General features: G+C 43.4%; 1 protein-coding gene across 1 annotated transcript in view; it reads left to right on the top strand.

Annotated features, from left to right (window-relative positions):
- The window catches only part of LOC148442248 (uncharacterized), a 151,568-nt gene that overhangs the window by 3,958 nt on the left and 123,217 nt on the right, over positions 1–24,393 (top strand). The window contains exons 3-7 of the mRNA XM_088464124.1: positions 1,116–1,382; positions 6,572–6,826; positions 7,945–8,214; positions 9,555–9,815; positions 15,409–15,669. Coding sequence (XP_088320250.1) covers positions 1,116–1,382; positions 6,572–6,826; positions 7,945–8,214; positions 9,555–9,815; positions 15,409–15,669 — 1,314 coding nt within the window. The remainder of the gene's footprint in view (positions 1–1,115; positions 1,383–6,571; positions 6,827–7,944; positions 8,215–9,554; positions 9,816–15,408; positions 15,670–24,393) is intronic.

The raw sequence follows: 24,393 nt of genomic DNA, 5'->3' as shown, positions 1-24,393 counted from the left end.
TTTGCCCTGCACGGAACAACATTCACAGACGGTAATCACACAAGAGTAAAACCACAGTGCTATCCCTTTAAATTAGGGGTGAGCGGGTTCGGTTTTACTCGGATTTACTCGGTTCTTATCGCCACTTTACCGCAAATTCGGATTTATTATATTGGCTATCCAAAACACATGATAGGCGATAGCCAATAAAATGCCGTTTAAAGATCCGAGTAAATCCGAGTAAAACCGAACCCGCTCACCCCTACTTTAAATGTATGTTTCCTGCCTAACTAGAGCTGGCCAGCTCCTCTTCTTAGTGACTGTGATATACTTATTATCTTAGTGGGAGCCTGACAGCTCTCCACGGGGGTTCTTGGAGGGTGAGAGTGACACAACTGCTCACACCTCTATGCACTTAAACAGGGGGCTACCTACTTGCTATACCAGTCATCTGGGCCTATGGCCCAGAACCACTCTCAAGATGCCGTGAGTGGGTGGGTCTATGATGCGACGAGCTGTGATTGGCTCATCGCGTCTGCCTCCTATTGGCTGCTGGCCCGTGTTTGGCACGCGGCCAGAGCCAAACACCCGCCGCCGCTCCAGTTAGCTCACACCCGGAGCCAAGCTTCACCCGACGCCACTGTACCGCCAGCACTGGTGGAAGGGACCAGGCAGTCCCTTTACCAGGTACCCACCGCATCTGCTTACACGGCGGTGGGAGTAGAAACAGCATCCCAGCGCCGGACACCAATGTGTCCCGCATTGGACACATCTCCTCCTGCTGTGCCAATGCTGGGATCAGCCACTTGATCCTAGCATGGCTTTCCACACATACAGCATATACAATACAGCAACGTTTCTCGCAGCTATATACTACGGCACTTAACTCATCTATGGTGCCCGAGGTGCGAGAGAAAGTGTGACCACAAAATAGGCTTTAATCCAAAGCACTCAACCAGCTGCGGAGTCTGAGGTATGTGACCACACCATTAAATAAAAGAATCATACAAGCTCATAACTCCAAACTGTATTTTAGATATGTGTGTATGTATAGTAGTATATGTAAAACACTTACGTCACTGTAACTTGTCTATTTGAATTGCTGCAAATCTAATTATAAAAATGTTTTCATATAGATCTCCAGATCACTAATGTGACAAGTCCCACTTCTGCTCAACTGCTGGTTACATGGAACTCCAGCTCTACATTAGTGTCCTTCTTCGTGCTTGATCTCCGTGTGGTGAACAATGCAACCATCACTCCCATTACTACCATTGTCAGTGTTTCTATCAGATCAAAGCTAATGCAAGGCCTACGAACTGGGACATATTACAATGTAACATTGAAATCATATGGATCTAGCAGCAATCTGCTAGCAACAACTTGGGTACAATCACAAACAGGTCAGTGTACATCTTATTGTATGGAATTGGGGAAAATAATGGTAACCAGACAATTACTTCCATGTCAGATCATTACAGGGATGTATAGTTCTACAACCAAAGTCTATTGATGGTCTAATCAGTTTCTAGCTAATAAACCAATACAGAGCTAGTTTTATTGTACTTTGGCTTTTCCAGACAAGTAGATTGAAGAATAACGGGACCACAATGGTCGGTGCCAATGCTAATTGGGAGGAGGGATGTCTTGTATAAATTTCCACACCTTAGAGGAAATAGGGTAAAAGACTGTCACCTACAGCACAGAACATCTCCTCCCATATTCAGAGTTCTAGTATGGGCCCTGGTCACTGATTCATACAACTTTGCCAGTTAGCTAAATCAGCCTTTCGCTGACTATATATGCAAACTGCGCAACAACGTGGTGTCCACAGATGTAGGAGAATAATTGCTGCCAACATCAGATTCGACCAGACCAGAGACAAACTTACGCTTCTTGGTCACTATGTTGCTCCTGCTGCACCTCTTTGTTGGTTACTCTGACTTTAATTCTTCCTGAACATTTACTATAGATCAGAGCAATATATAAATAGGCGCTAAACGTCCAGGCACTCTATATAGTGTTAGTAAATAGCAATATAATATGCAATCATATGTTAAAGTAGTCCAATGTATTAAATTCAAATAACTGATAGCAGCAACCATAAAATAAAGGGAAAAACTGGATTACCCCAATCAAGCAAAATAGAAAAATAGAAATGAGGCGCTTGTCAGTTATAACATTTATTAAAAGAAAAAAATAATAACAAACATATCACATAAAATACAGATACACATGAAACAACACTTACGGGGGAATTCAATTAGATGCAAAAAAACGTTACGTTTTCGCACCCTTTGTGTCACTTTTCACCGCTATCGCGTATGCAGGTTTTCAAGCAATCTTATTATAAAAGATGCGATGCGGCATTCGCCCCAAAAAAATACAGCGAAATGTGTGCCTGATCCTGCCGCACTACTTTAAACCCATTTTCCAACACTTTTTACATTTTGACCCCAAAAATGACATGCCATTATAAAGGGGAACTAAGTTAATAAAAAAGTTATTTTTGCCTAATTATTCATTGGGGGTCCCTCACATTTTTAGCCGAGTAGGAGTTTTGCACATTTTTTCACCTGTCCTGAGATGGTGAAAACTATTTGCTGCGCAAAATTCGCATGAGCGATAAGCCATGGCTAATAAGACAGCTCTATACCCATTTTTAGCGAAAAGTTCGCACAATTGTAAACTTTTCGCCAAACTGTGGCTTTTCGCGGCTAATTGAATCTGGCTTTAATTTATTAAAAGGCAACAATTAATGTACTGAGCAAAGAAGTTATCAAGCAGAGATTATAGCAGAAGAGTGTTTTGCTTTCATCACAGAAGCATTAAGCGGCAGAGGCAATATACTGTAGCTTGGATAGTTGCAACATATGGGATGTACTCAGCATTGTGGTGCGTGGGATGCCGACGCTCAACATACCTGCGCTGGAATCCCAACAGCAGCGGGATCCCGGCTACAGTATCCTGACCGCTGGCAGTTGCACAACGAGGTGACACTAGTAACTGTACGGCAGCAAAGGTGTCTTGACGCACTTTAGCTCCAAGGAATGGCACTTGTAACTATACGCCAGTAAGGTGCTATAACGCACTGCTGCACCAGGAGATAGCACTTGTACTGCACGCAGGTGAGGTGTTCTGACGCACTGCTGCACAATGAGATAACACTTGAAATGGCACACAGGCAAGGTGTTAGAACGCACTGTTGCACACGGAGTTAGCACTTGGATAGCACACAGGCAAATGTTCGGACGCACTGTTGCACAAGGAGTTGGCACTTGTATAGCACACAGACAAGATGTTTGGATGCACTGTTGCACAAGGAGTTGGCACTTGTATAGCACACAGGCAAGATGTTTGGATGCACTGTTGCACAAGGAGCTGGCACTTGTATAGCACACAGGCAAGATGTTCGGACGCACTATTGCACAAGGAGATGACACTAGTAGACTCGAGAATATCACGATGAGGGAACCTGAAAGGAGGTAACGGCAAGTATACACAAGATAGCGACAACGTTGCAAAGGCAACTTCCTTCTGTCCGGAGACTGGCTTTATACCCTAAGGTAGCAGATCATTGGTGGACAGCGTCACCTGACCACCACCATGCTACCATTGGGTGATGTGAACTGTGATGGCTGCGTCCATGACGGCAACCGCAGCAACCAAGGCACAGTGCAGCTCACGGATGTCCACATGGCTCTAAGTATAATGCTCAGCATGTCACTCGCCACCGCACCTAACGTCTGATCACCCGAGGGATTGGGGGAAGCCAGCACTGTGGAGAGTAACGGCCGATCCTAGGCCGCAACCTATCACTCATGTAGTGCTTTTTTCATGGCGCATTGGCTGATAATGGGGGACAGAACTCCAAACAGTCTTCCCTGTTATCAGAACAGCACAATTATGGGTAAATTTACTAAAGTGACAGTTTTTAAAAGTGAGTTTTAGAAGTGATGTTGCCCATAGCAACCAATCAGATTCTACTTAACATTTAACTAGCACCCTCTAGATCATTACTTCTAAAACTCACTTCTAAACACTCTCACTTTAGTAAATTTACCCCTTAATGTCAGTTGTTGCTAACATCTTATCTGCCATGAGAACCAAATTACCCTGTATATGATATTGCTATTATGTGATGTCAAGGCCTACATGTCTGAACCTACATCACATCTCAGTGTTCACTTAGAGTTTGGTGTCTGGTACTTTTCTGCCCTGTTGTGACTTGCAGTCATGTGACCATAAATATCAGTGGCAGCTATTTTGATTTCAGAAAACCAGTAAAACCTCACTCTGTGAACTAGTCTGTGTCAAAGTTTTAGGTTTACTTGTCTCTCGCATCCTGTATTCTGATGTGTAGTTCCTGATATGCTCTGTCACCAGCCTTTTCTTGACTCTATCTACTCTAACTCCAAGGTGATTGTCATTTGTTGACCCTGGCTTGACTTGGACTATTAGAATTCCCTGCTTTCTAGAGCCGTGCCGGGCCCAGGTGACTGGGGTCATGGCCTAATCACGGGAGGCATGACCACGCCCCCTTAGAAAAAATGAAAAAAAAAAATTATTTCAGTGCTGCGAAGCGGTGCTGCGCGCTGGGGAGGGAGACGCTGTGTGCCCCTCAGTCCGGTGCACAGCCAATGGTGGGGTGCGATCAGCATGATCGCTCCCCCCATAGGCATAGGAGACTGCTCCAGCTGCTGCTTCAGCAGCCACGAGCAGTCTGGGCTGCTGTGACTTAAGAGGGAGGGGGAGCGGTTCTGGACCCAGGCCCCGGCAGCAAGCCCGGGCCCAGGTAATTTGTTCCCACTCCCCCCCCTCTGGGTGCCCCTGGTTCTACTGTGCTGCCTTTCTCCTCAAACTGTTTTAGAAACAGTCACCATTTTGAGGCATCAAGCATTGATTTTTAAGAGGAAAACTACTATAATACTTTGGTCTTAGGTTTACTTATCAAACCTGGTGCTCAAAGCTGCTCACTATAAGCTGCTGCCCTGACTCTGACTCCTTATGAAGGGTAAATGACACTTTTGGGTAACACTGTGGCTTATGGTCTTGCGACCACTGACATCAAGAAAGGTAGTTTTGAATTGAGTACACTGTTTACATCTCACTCTGTGCATTTTCAGTGACAGAGTGTTAGGCGTCACTGCCCCTGCCTGATCAAGTCTGCTCCTTAATGACTCTTCTGATTTGGTACTTTGCTCCGTTTTCACCTTGGCTTGATCGAGACTCTTCTTTGGCACCTTTCACAATTTTCAGCTCCCCAGTCCTACTGTACAGACTTGCTCATTTCAAGGGGCAGGTCAGAGTGCTGCAGCCTGTGGATCTTCACTTAGTGAAGCCCAAACTTCCTTGTGGAGGTCCCTGGAGAACACAAGGATCCTTTAGAGTTTGGGTCACAGTCAGTGATATCCTCGGTTGGCAGTAGTAAATCCACTAATCCATCTTCCCCACAGTCTGGCTTATACTGAAGTTTATCTCTGGTTATTTAATAAGTATATCAAATTAATATCCTTAATTTGATGCACTGCACCACTCCATTGAGTACATAATGGGGTCAGAACTTTTACAGGCATCACAGTCATATCGGTAGCAGAGATGAGGTTCTTGAGTCCTTACTTCCCCTACTGAACCCAAATGTTCTTATTATTTTTATCTTCCTTAGTGTATTGACTATAGGAAATGATTGCAGTCACTGTGTTATTCTTCCTGCTATCAGGACCTAATGAAGAGGTAGTCGAGCAGAGCTCTAGGAAACGAGTACTGCTGCCATAACTACCACAGTGAAGGGACAGGGACAGCTATATCTTCTTATCCACTGAACACTTCTGGAATGTTTAATAATATAGTAATATAGGTAGGAGGCATCTGAGTACAGATATCACCTCATCGACTACTATTACTGCAGCTCTTATACTGAATTATATGGACGCACTTCGCAAAGTGCTAGTGATGTTATCTGTGAATGTCACCAGAGGTTTGCACAGTGCTCTTTCTCAATGGAGTGATAATAACAATTATAATACCTTCTCCACCAGACACAGTAGCAATAAAGGAATCTGTGGGAGTGGAGGAAGATATAAGAGAGAAGAAGGGCAGGGGGGATATAAGGGACAATGGGAGAGTGGGGACAGAATAAGTAACAAGGGGAGGATGGGGTGGCACTGAGACACAAGACATTGAGCAGACGAAGAGGGAGATCCGCTTGGAGCCAGCTGCATAAGTCTGTGAAAATAAAACTGAAATGGATTTTGATTGTGTGTATAACATTTCTATACATTTTCACTTGTTGTTTTAGCCTGAAATAATTGGATCTGAATTTAAAGCTATATTCTGATACATATCATAAGTGCATATTTCTTTTAAAGGGCAAGAAGCAAGGTTTTGCAGATAATGTTAGATTTTTATTACTTAGTTGGGAAAGATGGATATTTGTAGGATGAACGGGGTGGGTATTAGGAAAAAATGTTGAAGGCACACGTAGAGGTAGAAGAAATTCAAATAATTGCAATCATTTTCATTATTCCTGAACAGCTATGACATTTTACCTACTCAGTTTGATGATCAATTAATTCTTTCCTTTCATTTTTAGTGCCAGCGACTCCACAGATTACATCATCCAGTGGCATATCTAGCTCTGTAATCACGGTTGGATGGTCATCTCAAGTAGGGGCAGATAACTACTTTCTGATGGTGACACTTGGAACAGGGAGTATCAACAGGACATTCACAGCCTTGAACTGCAGCATTGCAGGACTTCAACCATCATCTCTCTACAGTCTCACCGTATATGCTGTAAATTCAGCTGGTCCAAGTGCAGCAAGCAAACGTGTGACTGCTCTTACTTGTATGTATCTGTACATTTTTTACATTAAAATGAAACAAATAGAGCTACAAATCTTTTTTGTAAATGACTGGGCCTAATTCAGAGATATATATGCAAACATGATGGTTTACGTACATCTCCAATATTTGTTGCAGCCATTTGGGGACGGTGACTGGGAAGTTATACAAAATGGGGGCATGTCAGCCCCATTTTGTAGGTGTGCTAAGACCAGGATCTGCATCTTACGCCGCAGCTTCACTGGCCCTAGCAGCATGAAATCACCAGCCATCCTGAGTAACCTTCAAAGTTACCAGCATTGCTGTAGCAAAACTAATTTGTAATAAGGAATAGTAAAAAAGGAAGATATGTGAATAAAGACTACAATGGGGCATATTCAATTGCAGGTTGGATTTTGAAAAATCCTGCTGCACTGGTTTTTTTTTATTTGATTGTTTGCAAGAAAATGAGTTGCGGTAATTTCTATAGAAATTAACCAGTTTTTTTCTTGCAGCTTCAGGGCAGGTCCAATTTTTCCTAAAAAGTCTACACTTGCTTCTGAATTCCTTGGAGACCTCCCTATCCTTGTGACTAATTAGATAATTGGAAGTTTTATTATAAAATAGCTTTATTAGTCCAATAATAACATGTCATTATTGCTTGCTAAAAAAGTCCTCAAATTACCCACAAATCAATAGTTTTCCTTCCAAAATTTATTTAATTAGTTATTTTAACAAAAAAAGAATTTTTTAATTTAATTATTTTTAATTGGCAGAAAATGATCCAAAATCACCTTTTTTGTACTTTTTCCCCCCTTTTGTTTGTAATTAAACAAATATTTTTTTTAACATATTTTAACAAATGCACAAATAAGCTACTTGAAATTTTTTTAACATCAAAACAATTTTCTTTGCATCAGTAATAAACATTATTACTGTTTTTCAACATTTTCTTATTTTTTGGGGGTACAGGCTGTTTAGAATTTTTCTTTTAAAGTACCCGCGGGTCTTTGCGGTAAAAATTACTGAAATAATTTTTTTCAAAATTGGATAGTGCGGGTATCGGGAGGATGCATACCCATTGTAATGAATACATGTATAACATTTATTATGTTTCATACATTGTTTTTTTTCTTTTTAAAGTAACACCACCACCCATGGATGTCACTGTTATTCCAATTTCAAGTTACTCTGCAACATTAACATGGACAAGCGTGGAGAAAGCACTGATGTATGGGATCTTTGTCTACGAAAATGGGCCAACACCTAACTTAGCATTTATCAGGAAAACCACTTCCATTATGATCACACTTGATAATCTGCTCCCATGCACTAAATATATTTTTGCCCTGACATCTTACAATTGGTTTTACACCTCTGGAGAAGAAAATTGGGTATTGCATGAAACCGGAAGTAAGTCAACCAAAGTAAAACTATATATTTATATAGCAAGTATGAAAGTAAAGTAGACCATTCAGTTTTACCATGCTTCCACAACTTTTTAAAAATATCAAGTGTAATTAAAATATATTTTTAAATCAGAGACACAGTATGCTCAAAACAAGTGTGATTACAGCCATTTTAGCAATCTCTCAAATAGAACCATTTCTAAAAAAATTGTGTCTGATGCTGCTGATTTAGCCATGCGCCTTTGCAAACTACCATGAATCCCATGTTAACTAAACCGGCTTTGAGATTTGCATTTTTCTGGTTGAAAAAAATGCATCTTGATTTTACTTTGATCAATATCAGGAACCCCTTCTAATTCGTGGTGTTGTTATTATTGTGCATTATTGGTTATTTGTTGCATGAAATTATTAGGAACTTTTAATAATTTTAGTTTATAGATTTTGTGAAATACAATGTATGGATACAAAATGGCAAAATCATGATTTTTAGGGAGAATCAGAAGAAATTGACTCCACTTGTATGCCAAGAAATATTCATGTATGATCTGAAAGGTGACTGGTTATGCTTGTGTGTGCATGTCACCTCTCTCTGTGAGTCAGTAATTATAATGTGTAGCCTGATTAGATTTTTGTATGAATAAAGGTATAGGTACTATGAAAAAAATGTACTGTACTCACCTAAACTGCTGATGGTCTTGTTGCCAGGTAAGTGTATTTATGACCTGTGAGGTAGTCTTGTCATTCATGTGGGATCCCTGCAGTCTGGATGCCACTGGTCACACTGACAGCGGCATCCTGACAGTCGGAATCCCGATGCCTGTAGGTAAGTAGCTTAACTCTAACCCCTAACCCTCCCCCTAACCCACCTTTCCCACAGCCTAACCCTAACTCTCCCCCTAGTGTCTAACCCTAACCCCTAACCCTAAACCTAACCCTACCCCTAAGCCTAATACTTACCATTGGGATGCCGACGGTCTGGATTCTGGAGCCGGGATTCCGACTGTTGTCGGGAGCCCCATGCCGGTATTCTGAGTGCCAGCATCCCGACTGCCGGGATGCTGACTACATCCTAGTCTGGTGATACAAGTTACTGGTCTGTGTACACTTCTGGATGGGGGAAAATCCAAGAACTGATAAATATGTCTAATATTAAAATAGGTTCCATGACTTTCAATGTGTGAAATCTTTTTGAAATGTAAATGAGCTTCATAGAGGTCACGGGATGAATATATCAAAGCCAAGGAAAACTTGGATCAATTGGTTAGATTCACTGTAACCTTTAACTTAAGTTGAACTATTAAGTTTCTACTTTAAATTTCAATTTATTTTTTTTTCTTTGACCAGTGCTGAATTCTCCCCAGATTGTCAATATCCAGTACTCCAGCAATTTAGGAACTGCGTTATTATCCTGGAATTCAAGTGTTGGGGCCTCTTCATATACAGCTAGTGCAAAAACACAAACTGGTCAGGAATCCTTGTGTACATCCACTTCCACCAGTTGTCAGATTTCAAATTTACCGTGTGAACAGGATTATGTAGTAAGCATCACAGCGCTCACTAGTAGTTGCAGCAGCAACAGCAGCCAACCGCTGAATCTAGTAACAGGTATGTTATACAATGTTGCTACCATTTTTGAGTGACCAAAGTGATTTTGATGAGATTAAATAACATGCTGCAGTGTTTGGGATTGTCTAGTAAGACCAGTATACCTATTTCTTAAATGCCAAATTTTCAGGAGCTTATTATAGAGCATATTTGAGATAAAGTTGAGAGTATGTAGACAATATCTTTCCCCTGTACTTCAGACTTTTTGTCAGTAAGTTCATAAATGACCTTATAATTACACTCTGTCTGGAAAGGTTGCTGACAGAAAAATGGTTTGCACTCAAGCCAATGTAAATTGCAAGCATCTCATGTATAGTAGGTTAGGTCTATCTCACACCATACTTGTCATCTTCTGCAAGTGACTGTCTGGGAGGTCTGAGGAATAAAGGAGGCAGGTGGGCAGGATGGGTGCAGAAACCTGCAAATCATGTCATTGCAACCATGTCCCCTGTGACATTTTGCCAAGATTCTCAGCTTCCCGATGCTGAGACGAGTGGTGTGATCACACGGTTCATATAGAATTATGTAACCATGAGTTGTGACACGCCTACTTCATGAGTCATTTGGCAGGATGCGGGAGAGCTGCCCACTTTCACAGGAGAAGGGAGGACCCCAGGTTTGGAAGCCTCTCAGAAGTTCTGGGAAAGTGAGCAAGTATGGCTCATACTTACATCACAGTTGCCATATGAAACACACATTTCACCTCCGATGTATCAAACTGCAATTTTGTATCAGTTTTTAAAACCACAATAAATCAGATTTTGGTTGTAAAATACAAACTGATTTATTTATTGATCTGTGGTTTATTTAAAATATTTAAAACAATAAGCCTGATTCTGAGTTGCAAGTAGATCCGAATGCGTCCACATTCTGAATCCAAATGGATTGCAAACAAAATGCTAATGTGACTATAGGCACATCCGAATGCATACGCCCAGTTGACACCATTCGTTGGGCACTCACTATCATGCCCCGTTCAAACTCTGATAATTCCCATGGCCTTGCCATGAGCAGCACAGCCGGTGTTCACACTGACTCACGAGATGTCAGATTACAACTTATTCCAAAACGTCACAGTACAGTGACGCCACTTACCATTACCTTCACATACTGCTATCCCATGACTTTTGGCACTTCAGTCTATTGGCTGCTCACATATAAATCAAAAAGAATCTCTCAAAGCTCGTAAAAAATAAGAATTTATTAACATATAGCAACTAAAATGGTTGTAAAAGATATAACAACATAGTTAAATGCATGCATTCAATAGACTTTATTATATCAAGATGTGACATCATAAGCTGATATGTAAGCTGTTATGAGCAGGGCCCTCTACCCTCTTGTGCTTCTCCCTACTTTACTTTCATCTACTTCTTACTCCCCACTAGAGTACCTAACACTTAGGGGTCTATTTACTAAGCTTTGTTATGAGATAAAGTGAACGGTGATAAGGTACCAGCCAATCAACTCCTAACTGCCATTTTTCAAACACAATGTGGACCAATAAAGATAAAGAAGACTTCTTTTTTGGGGGCACTGCTTAATATGATTAATGATTACTTTGAAAATTAACTTTAATAAATTGTTTCTAAAAAAGGAAGAACTATACATACAGACATACACTTAATACATAAAACACATATTTACCCTTTCAATTAAGGGAAAACGCATATAGGAAAAGCAGCCTATATGGAATCAATACCCTGATTTGGCATCATAATGATTGAAAAACAATCTTTCTGTGCGAATTAAATGACAAAAAGCATAATAGCAATGATATGTCTGATAAACTTAACACCACACAAAAAACAGCAAAGGCGAAAAACAGACAGTAATAAATAGTATCTTGCTCTTATGTCTGTTAAATTGGTGGTAATCTCCTACCATAGATAAATTACTCAGCAAAAAATACATATAAATCTATACATTTACCATGTATGCCTCAAAATGTAGCCAATTTGAACATAGGACTCTAAATGTCTCAAATCAGTCTCTCAGTTGTTAATTGGAAAACAGTCTCCTATATAATTGGTAGTAATCTCCTACCATTGATACATTGCTGATCAAAAATACAAATAGATCTACACATTTGTCTTATATGTGTATCTTTATTTTTCAAACACAGCCTGTGACATGGCAGTTAGGAGCTGATTGGCTGGTACCTTATCACCGTTCACTTAATCTCCTAACAAAGCTTAGTAAATAGACCCCTTAGTTGCTTAAGCTCTGCTGCTAATGTGAGTGTTATGGTTGCTAACGGAGCAATGTCTATTATTCATGTCCCTGTCCTGCATTGTATTGTACGTATTGTACTGTAAGTCTTTGGTCACGTATTTGTTTATATATTTTGTATGGCGCTGTGGAACACTTGTGGCGCCATATAAATAAATGATAATAATAATAATAATAATAATAATAATAATAATAATACATTTCATGAATACGGCTTAGTGAGATAAAACATCTATAGTCTCAGAGACATTCCATGTGTTTGATAATTGATTTTGAAAAGTACATATGTAAAAGTACAATTTCACCTAAAGGGCTGTTACGGTCCTTTTTAGTATTGCTTGTAATGGGAGCTGTAAAGCTATAAAATCACAGTATTAATGGTATTACAGTGGCCAAACATAAGTGCTGATTCTTCTGCCAGTAAATACCTGATTATTTGGTAAAGCTTTTGTGCATCTGCTTGTGAATATACAGATTTAGGTCGGTGCTAATCGCAGGAACAGCCTTGTATCTGTCAGAAACAGCCTTGAGTGAGATGTGGTATTATGTGGTTCTTGCACTACTTAAACATCATTTGTGTTCCAATATGGTATCAACCGCCATTTTGGATGATGCACAGGCGTTGCACAATTCTTGCACCTATGTCCTTCAGTGGTTGCACAGGCAACGATGAATGGACTGGTCCCTTGTTCCTATTTGTCCCAGCTATTGCGTGTTGAGGATTCTCCTTTGATGTTTAGTCATTCATAAAGGATGATAGAAATAACTAGATATCATACATATCACTTTCGTAGATGGTATTTAATATGTGGTGGATTAATATACTCACCTTTGATAAATTTCAATACGCTTTGGACATTTTTAATACCTGATGTCCATCAGTTAATAGTGAAAAAATAGATTAAATAAATATAGACAGTAAAATCTATATAAATGAAAATGATATAAAAATTGCTTAAAATAATTAAATAAAAAAATTAAGATTACTGAATAATTAGTGCTATGAACTTTAAATAATTTATTCAATAAAAATGCAAATACAAAAAATACACTATGATAAGGTAAAAAAGTGAAGAACTATGAAATGATAAATAAAAATCTATTGGAGTATTGTCCCTAAAAAAGCTACGTTTTTCACAGCATCTATCGGCTTCATCAGGCTGGTCGCAAATGAGATGTAAAGTGGGCAGTGCTACCTCACCTCTCAACCTGCTGGTGAATTGTGCAGGTAGATGGTGCGTAGACGTCAAGCAATCCGGTGTAGTCAGTCACCTCTTTAGCAGCGTGGAGCATCGGGCTATCCCCTGGGTTTCTAAAGCAGCTGTGGTAGAGGTTCCCAGTAACGAGCTGGTTGGAAAGACCTATCCAAGCATTACGCTTCTGATGAAAGTTCAGTCTGCACTGAAACACCTTAAGGGACGGCCACAAGGCTTGCACTTGGAGAAGCAAATAAATAACAGTCACATATAAGTGCAGTACAGTAAGAACATGACACTCTAAGATGCCTTATATGTAACTTTAATGATTTAAGAAGAGTAGTTTTGTGCATCCCATAGGTTTGATATAGATTCACTAGTTGATAATGATGATTGTTGCTCCTGTGCTCTGGATGCATTTATATGTTTTATGTTAAAATAAATGCCCAGATGTATTTGTATGACCATCTCTAAATCAGGCCCATAGTTGCTCAGAACAAATGTGATTTCAGCAATCTTAACAATAATTTCTAAAAACAAATGATGTTTGATACTGCTGATTTAGCCATGCTTCTTTACAAACTGCCGCTTCTTCATGGATTCCAAGGTGCAAAACCAGCATTGACTTTTGCATTCGGCCGGTCTGATAAAATGCATCTTGATCAGTCTTAAACTCTAATAAATAACCTCACAGATAAAAACAGCTGACATTAAATTTGATCTTCAATTTATTGATAACAATATAACTGTAACCAGTATGGTGGCAAGGAGAAAGTGAGCAGATCAGGCTCCCACTCTGTAGTCCTGCAGTCCAGGGGCAGCCTCCCATATGCCCAACGGTGCCAACAATGTTTTCCACCTACGCCCTATTATCGTGTCTGATGGATGACCCACCCAGCAAAGTGGTGTCACTGACCTGCGGTCATACCTATCTGAGGAGGAGACTAAAACACTATTAGCACAGCATCATCTGATCTGATTTACATTTTTATGCTCAACCCAGCACAAGAGAAATAGGGTTACTGAAAAGAAAAATGTATATCTCATCTGTTCCTCAATAGGTTTCCTTTAATTATATATTATATTACTAAGAAAAATGTATATCTCATCTGTTCCCAAATAAGTTTCCTTTAATTATATATTATACTAGCTGGATTACACGGCGTTGCTCGAGATTTTAAGAATGCTTGTTTACACATCATCCTCCAACAAACCTGTCCTTAGGCAGGCCTCACAAAAAGTGTGACAAACTTTCCCATCCACAGTCCTAAGGTCTTCGAATGAAGTAGGACCTGTAATGCTGTAAAGCAAACTCGAGATAGAAGCATTCAAAATGTGTTGGATGTACAGTGTAAACACGGCCAAGAGCTTCTGTTGCTCTAATACCAGGATGACCATCTACAGCGACTCCCTGTTTTCTGCGCATAAAAACTTTTCCAGAAGCATTCCATGCGTAATATTTTGGCAGCTCACAGTACAGCAGGGTCCTTGCAAAGTCAGCATTTTGACACAGTTCGAAGAAAGAAGTCAATGTTGTTGTGTAATTTGGGAAAGGCTGCTAAAGCTCTCTTCGATAATAAACATTAAGATCATGACAAAACATGACAACACAAAATGCTGGCTCCGAGGCCCTACCCATATGCCGTGAGGCCCCACAATGAGCGTACAGCCAACATTGTGTTTTTTAATTAATTAAAAATTAACAGTAATTCATTTCAATTTCAAATTGTTGTAGTTGCCTCCGGCGTGTTTTAATACGCTCGTATGTAATATTTCACGATCTTGGCTTGTAAACTGTGGATTTGTATAGAAAAACAGAAGGACAGAAATAGTATAAATAGCAGAGATAAGAAAGTTCTTAAATATCACCACTGGAGGCAGCAGACAGCAAAAATTGTGGTTTTTAATTAATTAAAAATTAACAGTAATTAATTTTGATTTAAATATTTTTTAGTTGCCTCTGCCATGATTTAATACACTCGTATGTAAAATTTCTTGGGTTGTAAACTGTGGATTTGTATAAAAAGACAGAAGGACAAATTTTCTCTTTTATATAGTAGATTACTAAGAAAAATGTATATCTCATCTGCTCCCCAATAGGTTTCCTTTAATTATATATATTACTAAGAAAAATGTTAAACATAAGCCTTATTTCTGTTTTACAGCTGCATGTGCCCCACAGAATATAACAGTGAGTCGTGATTGCCATATAAATACTATTAGCATGTATTGGAATCCAGTTACTAATGCTGTGAAATATACTGCAAGTGCCATCGCACCAGATGGTACAAAGGAAGAATGTGTAAACAGGGACACCTACTGCTTCTTCATGAACCTGCCATGTGGCACGGTGTACGAGATGAGTGTGTTTGCTTTTGATGGGAAACTGAATGGTTCTAGCAGCCCTGCATTCAGAGTAAGGACAGGTAAGAGGAATGTCATGTATGTAATAAGATCATTTAGTATTTGTAGCAGAAGTGGTTAAGGCAGACTTTATATAGGAGAGACAATACCTTTACTTAATAATAAAAAAACTCCATATTATAATTTTCAAGCATGTTTAGCATACTCTGATCTAGTATTAAGGTTCTGATTCAGAGGTGGACACAGACATGGTGGCGGCTTCGTCTTTTGCGGCAGTCGCGTCTGCGTATTTATGCTAATGCTGCCTCTGATTTGTAAAGAACTGAGACACCCACTTGCAGTGTCTTAAGAATCCAGTGCGTCTTTAGATGCACCATCGGTCACACCATCAGAACTTGTACCAGCCCTATGGCAGGTGCAGTTTCCCCATCTAAGCATGGCCTCCTGTGTGAGTGGCCGTGTGTCTTTGAATGAAGCCACTTTCAGCGATACGCCGCATCGGATCCGCCAGCGGCTACCTCCCAGGAACCCCCACTGAAAGTCACAAACCTGTATCTGATTCTGTGCTGCATCTCTGTGTGCCCACTATCAGGATGAATGCCCTGTGTGACTAAGATGCATTTGAAAACTTAAAACATCAGCCATTTGCGTGCACCATCGACACTGCGACCACCTCTTTATCACGCCCTAAGGGTCTAATAGTAAGGGAAATATGCTAATGACCATTTATTAACTATTTATTACTATTATCATTAATTTATCACTCATAAAGTTTAACAAAGATATAATTTTTTTCCTGCTCTAAATTCACGTCGTTAACTCATACCAATAAAGACTGCATGCAGATATATTCTAACATTTAAGATATTTAGGGGTCTATTTACTAAGCTGTGTTAGGAGATAAAGTGAATGGTGATAAGGTACCAGCCAATCAGCTCCTAGCTGCCATGTCATAGGCTGTGTTTGATAAATGGCAGGAGCTGATTGGTTGGTACTTAATCACCGTTCACTTTATCTCCTAACACAGCTTAGTAAATAGACCCCTGAATATGTTCATTGACTTGAAAGTTCAGTTATTACACCATAATATATGTGTATCACTGATATTATTATCACATAATCACATTGCTTGTTTTATAACTATGTACTCTATAAGTAATGTGTGTGTTTGCATGAACGCAGTGTGTATGTATGTGAGGGTTCCTGTATTAATCCCAGACCAAATTAGAAAGAAGATGTATGAGATGACTCTGGATTGCATGTTGAGGGGACCGAGGGCCTGATTCAGAGCCGCTCGCTCTGACAGAGGGCTCGCTCTGAATCAGGGCCAGGCTTTTTTTTTTTGGAGCGGCCTCCTGTAGCGAGCGGCCATAATGATGTTCGCGATGGTCAAGACCATCGCGACCATCGGGCTTGCGACGAGACCCTTGTGGTAGGGTCTCGTTAATCGCAAGCCCCAGAGAGCTTTCGGCTCTAACAGAGTCGGAAGCTCTCCACTGACATCACTTGTGATGTCAGTGGGGTCACCCCAAACGGAAAGCGTTCCCTCGGGAACGCCTCCGTTTGGGCAGCCACCCCCCTGGCCCACCCACCAAAGGGGGCGAGCTGTCACTCAACATCGACAGCTCGCGCCCTTTGGTGTGAGACCCGGAGCGACGGATTGCCTGACGCTAGCCGGCTCCGTCGTGTGCATGCTCTGTGGGCCACCATCGACCCAGTTGCGATCGCTCAGCGCTTGCGACCAGGTGTGACTCAGGCCCCGATTGTGTATGTGCGTGTGTGTGTGAAACATGAGGGAAGTAGGATGCGTGTTGCAGATGGGAGTCAATGGGGCTTCGGTACAAGATTTTTGGTATCCAATTGGGTGCAGGGTTTTGATTTTTTTTGAGTGCTCAAGTTTTGTTTGAGTGCCTCCAGAACTGGTCTAATTTTTCCTAAACTTGTCTGCACCTGCTTTGGGCCCCTTTGTATAGTCTCTCTAATGACTATTAAGCAATTGGCAGTTTCCAAAATCCTTAATTACTCACCTTCTTAAGCGCTGTCCTCCACCTCTGTCTCTTCTCCAGCATTGCAGGCAGCATCCATGGACCAGCCAGGCACAGGACAGGTACTACCCCTAACCCTGCACCCCCTCCCTGCACACACTACCACATTAACACTTTAGAACTAGACTGCCTGTTGGCTTGTTTCCAGGAAACTAAGCAACTCACTGGCGAGCTGCACTGATTACTGTAGCTAAGGCAATTGTTGCAAGAGTGTTTTTCATTGGGCTCCTTTAAAAGTTTAAAGTTTAAAAAATAGATGTACCTGGGTTCACTGCCCGTCATACAAGTAACTGCTGTGAATCTTTCTTGCTCTCAGATAAATCTCTTTTGCTTAGTTGTGTATTGACCTCAGCTTGCCTTTTGATTTGGAAGGGAACCCCACACTTTCCATGTTATAGTGTCACCAGTCCTGGTTGGTTCAGCCTAGAGCTGATAAGTGAACAGTGGCGGGACTCAACGCCATTTTTTAAAACCTTTGGAATTACTTATATCCAATTTGAGAACCCCTTAACAACCACCAAGGCAATGTGACAATTATGGCTGCCAACCACTAGAAGTTCTATGAAATCTATTTGTAAGGCTGTCTATATAATCACTGCTTAAGGTGGATACACACTAGATGATATGTCACCCGTCCCACGGATTGTGTGTACCCACTATGCGTGACTATGCGCACTCCCGTGGGTCAACCATCAGGATCGTACCGTCGGCCTGCATGTAGAGCTGATGGAACGACCCAGATGCCAACACCAAAATATTGGTTGAAGCCAGTGCCCGACAAATCCCTAAAAATCGTGAGCCTCTCGCAACTTCTGGAACAGTAGGCAAGTATGTGATATGAATTCCTAACCAGCATGGGCTTAAATAACCATGTTGCCATCTGGACAGAAGCTGGATAGTGAAGGGGCGAAGCAGAGATCCTTTTTAGTGTATAACCTTTAAATGTGTATTTCTTACATCTAAGTAGTTTAGATGTAGCAAAGTCCTATATGAATTCCGTCATTAAATTTTCAAACCCCCAGGACTTATTCCAGTCATGCAGCGTGGGAGTCAAGGGCATGCAAGGGGTGCAGTTGCTATGGGGCCCAGAGTACCATACAGGGCCCGCCACCTTGCATCAAGTTCAGCTATCTCAGTAAATTGTGCTGCCAGTGTTCGCTTCTATTAGTCTGCAAGATGTAAAGAAGTGCTCTGCAACGCTGGCCATACAAGAGGACTTAAAGTAGATGGTCATCTGATGCTGATTCCTGATAATCACTTCCTCTGTTATCATGGGGACAGAGCTACATGGGGATGGCGGCGGAGCTACATGGGGTTTGTGCCACTGGCTTCAATAGCTAGACATATGGATGGCCATTGGTGGAGTGTCCATCGATGGTCACCATCAATGGGCCTATTGGTGATTACCATTGATGGCACAAAAACCATCTATGGTGAACCATCGATGGTTAGTGCCCCCTTGATGGCCACAGCTGCTGGGGGCTCGCTGGGCCATGGGCCAATCAAAAAGGGGTATAGGACTTAGTGGCTGCTGGGGAGCAATGCTAAGCTCCGTCTTGTCAAGAAAAAAAAACATCAGCTCCCATTCATCTATCAATGATGGAGAACCATTGGTTCTCTGCAATCGATGGCAAAATTAGTAAACATTGGCTGTCCATCATTGATGTTTTGAAAACATCAATGGCCAATGGCCATCCCTAAATGGACCACTTTCGGTGTGTGTGAGTCAGTATGTGTGTAGTAAGGACCACTGGTATAGATGGTCCCGACAGCAAACTGCTTCTTAGTCACAAGCAGATTTCTGCCTATGACTTAGAAGCAGCTTACTGCTAAGGCCATCAGTGTTGCAGTTCCCTGACTGACAGTGTGCAGTAGAAAAGCTGCTATATAACTATTTTTTAGATGGGGGCACAAAAATTACTTTCCCCTGGACCCCCTCTCATAGAAAGCTTCACAGGTGTGTCCCCACCTCCAACTCTCCTTTATTCTCCTGCTCCACCTGCTTGCTCTGTAAAAAGGTACAGAGAACCTTCCCATGTGTGACTCTGCCCTTATCCCACCCCTAGTGTTCCTCTGACCCCACTACCAAATGATGCCACTGACCCCCTACCTAACTGTGCCACGGACCCACTTCCCATGTGTACCTCTAAACCCACCTCTTGTGTGCCACTGACCCCCCTCCACATGTGTAAAGCTGACATCCCTCCCCCTTACCCATGTGTGCCTCTGATCCCCCTTACTCATGTGTGCCTCTGACCTCCCTTACCCATGTGTGCCTCAGATCCCCCCTTACCCATGTGTGCCTCTGATCCACATTACTCATGTGTGCCTCTGACCTCCCTTACCCATGTGTGCCTCAGATCCCCCTTACCCATGTATGCCTCAGATCCCCCTTACCCATGTGTGCCTCTGATTGCCCTTGCCCATGTGTACCTCTGATCGCCCTTACCCATGTGTAGCTCTGATCCCCCTTACCCATGTGTGCCTCTGACCCCCCTTACCCATGTGTGCCTCTGACCCCCCTTACCCATGTGTGCCTCTGACCTCTCTTACCCATGTGTGCCTCAAATTCCCTCCTTACCCATGTGTGCCTCTGATCCCCCTTACCCATGTGTGCCTCTGATCCCCCTTACCCATGTGTGCCTCTGATCCCCCTTACCCATGTGTGCCTCTAATCCCCCTTACCCATGTGTGCCTCTGATCGCCCTTACCCATGTGTGCCTCTGATCCCCCTTACCGATGTGTGCCTCTGATCCCCCTTACCCATGTGTGCCTCTGATCGCCCTTACCCATGTGTGTCTCTGATCCCCCTTACCCATGTGTGCCTCTGATCCCCCTTACCCATGTGTGCCTCTGATTGCCCTTACCCATGTGTGCCTCTGATTGCCCTTACCCATGTGTGCCTCTGATCCCCCTTACCCATGTGTGCCTTTGATCCGCCTTACCCATGTGTGCCTCTGATCGCCCTTACCCATGTGTGCCTCTGAATCACCCTCCCCATCTCTTACTATACTCCCACTGTCATCATCAACTGTGCCTTTGCCCTCTACCCAAAGCTGGTGGCTAATTATAAAAAGTAGTGGGTGAACGGAGACACCGCATAACTGAACATAATGATGGCAGGTAAGCACAATTTTCCTTTCTAAAAGCTTCGGGGACACCTTCAAAATTTTGCAATGGGGCCCACAAAATCTAAGCTATGCCCCTGTTGGGAAGCCAAGGTAATTTAATCTTTGCTTCCACAGACTTGGCCATTGTTCTAGCATAGCGCTAGCAAGCGGGTCGGTGGCCGGGCAGTGCGCACACGCGAGCCCTGGAGCAAGTGAGAAATTCACTCGCTCCGGGGCTCACTACAAACGGGGCGGCTGTCGATGTTGATCGACAGCTCGCCCAGTTTTGTAGGTGGGTCGGTGGGGTGGCTTGCCAAATGGAGGCGTTCCCGAAGGAACGCCTGCCGTTTGGGGGCGGCCCTACTGACATCACGAGTGATGTCAGTAGTGAGCTTCCGGCTGTATTAGAGCCGAAGCTCACTGGGGCTTGCGGCAGACAAGACCCTATCACAGGGGCCTCGTCGCAAGCCCGATGGTCGGGATCATCGCAACCATCACCTGGCCGCTCGCTAAAGCTGTGGGTGGTCACCCACAGCTTAGCGAGCGGCCAGAAGGCCGGTCAAAAAAAAAAAAACGCCCTTTAGACCTGCAAGCTGCCTCCGGCAGCGAGCTGGTCTGAATCAGGGCCTAAGTGCCATTTCTCTATACATCTTTCCTCACCATTGTCTTGCACTTTGATAATCCATAGACAGGTAGTCTCCACATGTCTAATTGAGAAGCCCATGAAAGCTACTCATATGACTTTCTATTTCCAAATCACCACATCCATCAAGATAACACACATTCCTTAGCAAATTCACTAAGTAACCCACCATTATGTGTCAATCAATGTATAACAACAAATCTATCATCAACTAAACCACAATGTATTATAAATGGAGGCAAACACTTCAAACCTTCTTTCTCTCAAATATCATTAAAACAAATAAATACAGTACTAATATACTTCACAAAGATACTGTAACTTCAAGGTTATACAAACATTGCATATAGGCCCTCATTCAGACCCACTCGCGAGTGGCTGTCCGCTCGCAAGTGGGTCGATGGTCCCCACTGCGCATGCACACGACGGAGGGAGCTACGTCGTGCGCATGCGCGAGACCCGACGAGCGAAGGACTTTCCTTCGCTCGGAGTGTCTCATCAAAGGGGGCGTGCTGTCGATGGTGACTGACAGCACGCCCCCTTTGGTGGGCGTGCCGGGGGCGTGCCTGCCAGACGGAGGCGTTCCCAAGGGAACACCTACAGTCTGAAGCCGGCCCCACTGACATCACTAGTGATGTCAGTGGGAGTGATTTTGGTTTCGATAGAGCCAAAATCACTCCTGGCCTTGCGGTTGAAAAACCCAACCGCAGGCTTTTGCTCGCAGTTTCGATGACCATCATCCTGCACGCTCGTATATGCTGTGGGTGGTGACCCACAGCTATACGAGCGTCCAGGAGGACGCTCCATATTAATGGAGGTGGGCCCTGATTCAGAGCGAACGCTCTGGTCAGAGCGTCCGGCTCTGAATCAGGGCCATAAATCCTTACATACAGTACATATAACACAGTACAGTTCCGCAGATAATATAATATAAAATGGGCCTAATTCAGGGATGTACGTAGATTCGATTTTTATGTATGTTTGCATGCAGATTTGCACATGTGCAGGAGCCGCATGTGCAGGAGCCGCATGTGCAGGAGCCGCATGTGCAGGAACCGCATGTGCAGGAGCCGCATGTGCAGGAGCCGCATGTGCAGGAGCCGTATGTGCAGGAGATGCATGTGCAGGAACCGCATGTGCAGGAGCTGTATGTGCAGGAGCCGTATGTGCAGGAGCCGCATGTGCAGGAACCGCATGTGCAGGAGCCGCATGTGCAGGAGCCGCATGTGCAGTAGTCGTATGTGCAGGATCCGTATGTGCAGGAGCCATATGTGCAGAATTTTTTTCCGATGTTGCTCACGGTGCCTTAAAACCTGCAACATGATTGACATGCTGCTGGGGTTTGGGGGCGCGATGGGCAGCATTTCAGAAAACAGGGGCATGTCTGCCCCATTTCCTGGACTTGACGAAGCCAATGGTCTGTCAGCTCAAAGCTGTTTCAAAAGTCAAGTCCTTTTGCATATTGAAAATAACCAGGCAGCCCCTCTGCACAGCAAGAAATACCCTAAACAATCCATCCGGGGTGCAGTCAGCATCTCGACAGTCAGGATGCCAGTGGTCACAATACCAACAGCGGCATCCCAACTGTCAGAATCCTGACAGATTGTGGAGGTAAGTATTAGGGTCAGGGGAAGATTAGGGTTAGGCACTAGGGGGAGAGTTAGGGTTAGTCTGTGGGATGGGAGGGTTAGCTGCAGGACTGAGGGTTAGGTCCCTACGTGTCGGACCATCCACACCTTATGATACCCATCACTGGATCCAACTACAAACCAGTGGACTTTGGGCCTGATTCAGACCCGGTCGCAAGCGCTGTGCACTCGCAACGGGGTCAATGGTAGCCCAGAGCGCATGCGCACGACGGAGCCGGCTCCGCCATGCGCATGCGCGAGACCCGGATAGCGACGGGCAATCCATCGCTCCGGGTCTCGTACCAAAGGGGACGTGCTGTCGATGTTGAGTGACAGCACGCCCCCTTTGGTGGGCGTGCCGGGGGCGTGCCTGCCAGACGGAGGCGTTCCCAAGGGAACGCCTACCGTCTGAAGCCGGCCCCACTGACATCACTAGTGATGTCAGTGGGAGTGATTTTGGCTCTGATAGAGCCAAAATCACTCCTGGCCTTGCGGTTGAAAAACCCAACCGCAGGCTTTTGCTCGCAGTTTCGATGACCATCGCGACCATCATCCTGCACGCTCGTATATGCTGTGGGTGGTGACCCACAGCTATACGAGCGTCCAGGAGGACACTCCATATTAATGGAGGTGGGCCCTGATTCAGAGCGAGCGCTCTGGTCAGAGCGTCCGGCTCTGAATCAGGGCCATAAATCCTTACATACAGTACATATAACACAGTACAGTTCCGCAGATAATATAATATAAAATGGGCCTAATTCAGGGATGTACGTAGATTCGATTTTTATGTATGTTTGCATGCAGATTTGCACATGTGCAGGAGCCGCATGTGCAGGAGCCGCATGTGCAGGAACCGCATGTGCAGGAGCCGCATGTGCAGGAGCCGCATGTGCAGGAGCCGCATGTGCAGTAGTCGTATGTGCAGGATCCGTATGTGCAGGAGATGCATGTGCAGGAACCGCATGTGCAGGAGCTGTATGTGCAGGAGCCGTATGTGCAGGAGCCATACGTGCAGAAGCCGCATGTGTAGGAGTCGCATGTGCAGGAGCCGTATATGTGCAGGAGCCACATGTGCAGAAATTTTTTCCGATGTTGCTCACGGTGCCTTAAAACCTGCAACATGATTGACATGCTGCTGGCGTTTGGGGGCGCGATGGGCAGCATTTCAGAAAACAGAGGCATGTCTGCCCCATTTCCTGGACTTGACGAAGCCAATGGTCTGTCAGCTCAAAGCTGATTCAAAAGTCAAGTCCTTTTGCATATTGAAAATAACCAGGCAGCCCCTCTGCACAGCAAGAAATACCCTAAACAATCCATCCGGGGTGCAGTCAGCATCTCGACAGTCAGGATGCCAGTGGTC

This window comes from Taudactylus pleione, unplaced genomic scaffold (genome assembly GCF_031769625.1).
Source record: "Taudactylus pleione unplaced genomic scaffold, aTauple2 ptg001594l, whole genome shotgun sequence".
NCBI classification, from domain to species: domain Eukaryota; kingdom Metazoa; phylum Chordata; class Amphibia; order Anura; family Myobatrachidae; genus Taudactylus; species Taudactylus pleione.
Note: the sequence above shows the minus strand (reverse complement) of the source record. Positions and strands in the feature narration are given on the sequence as shown.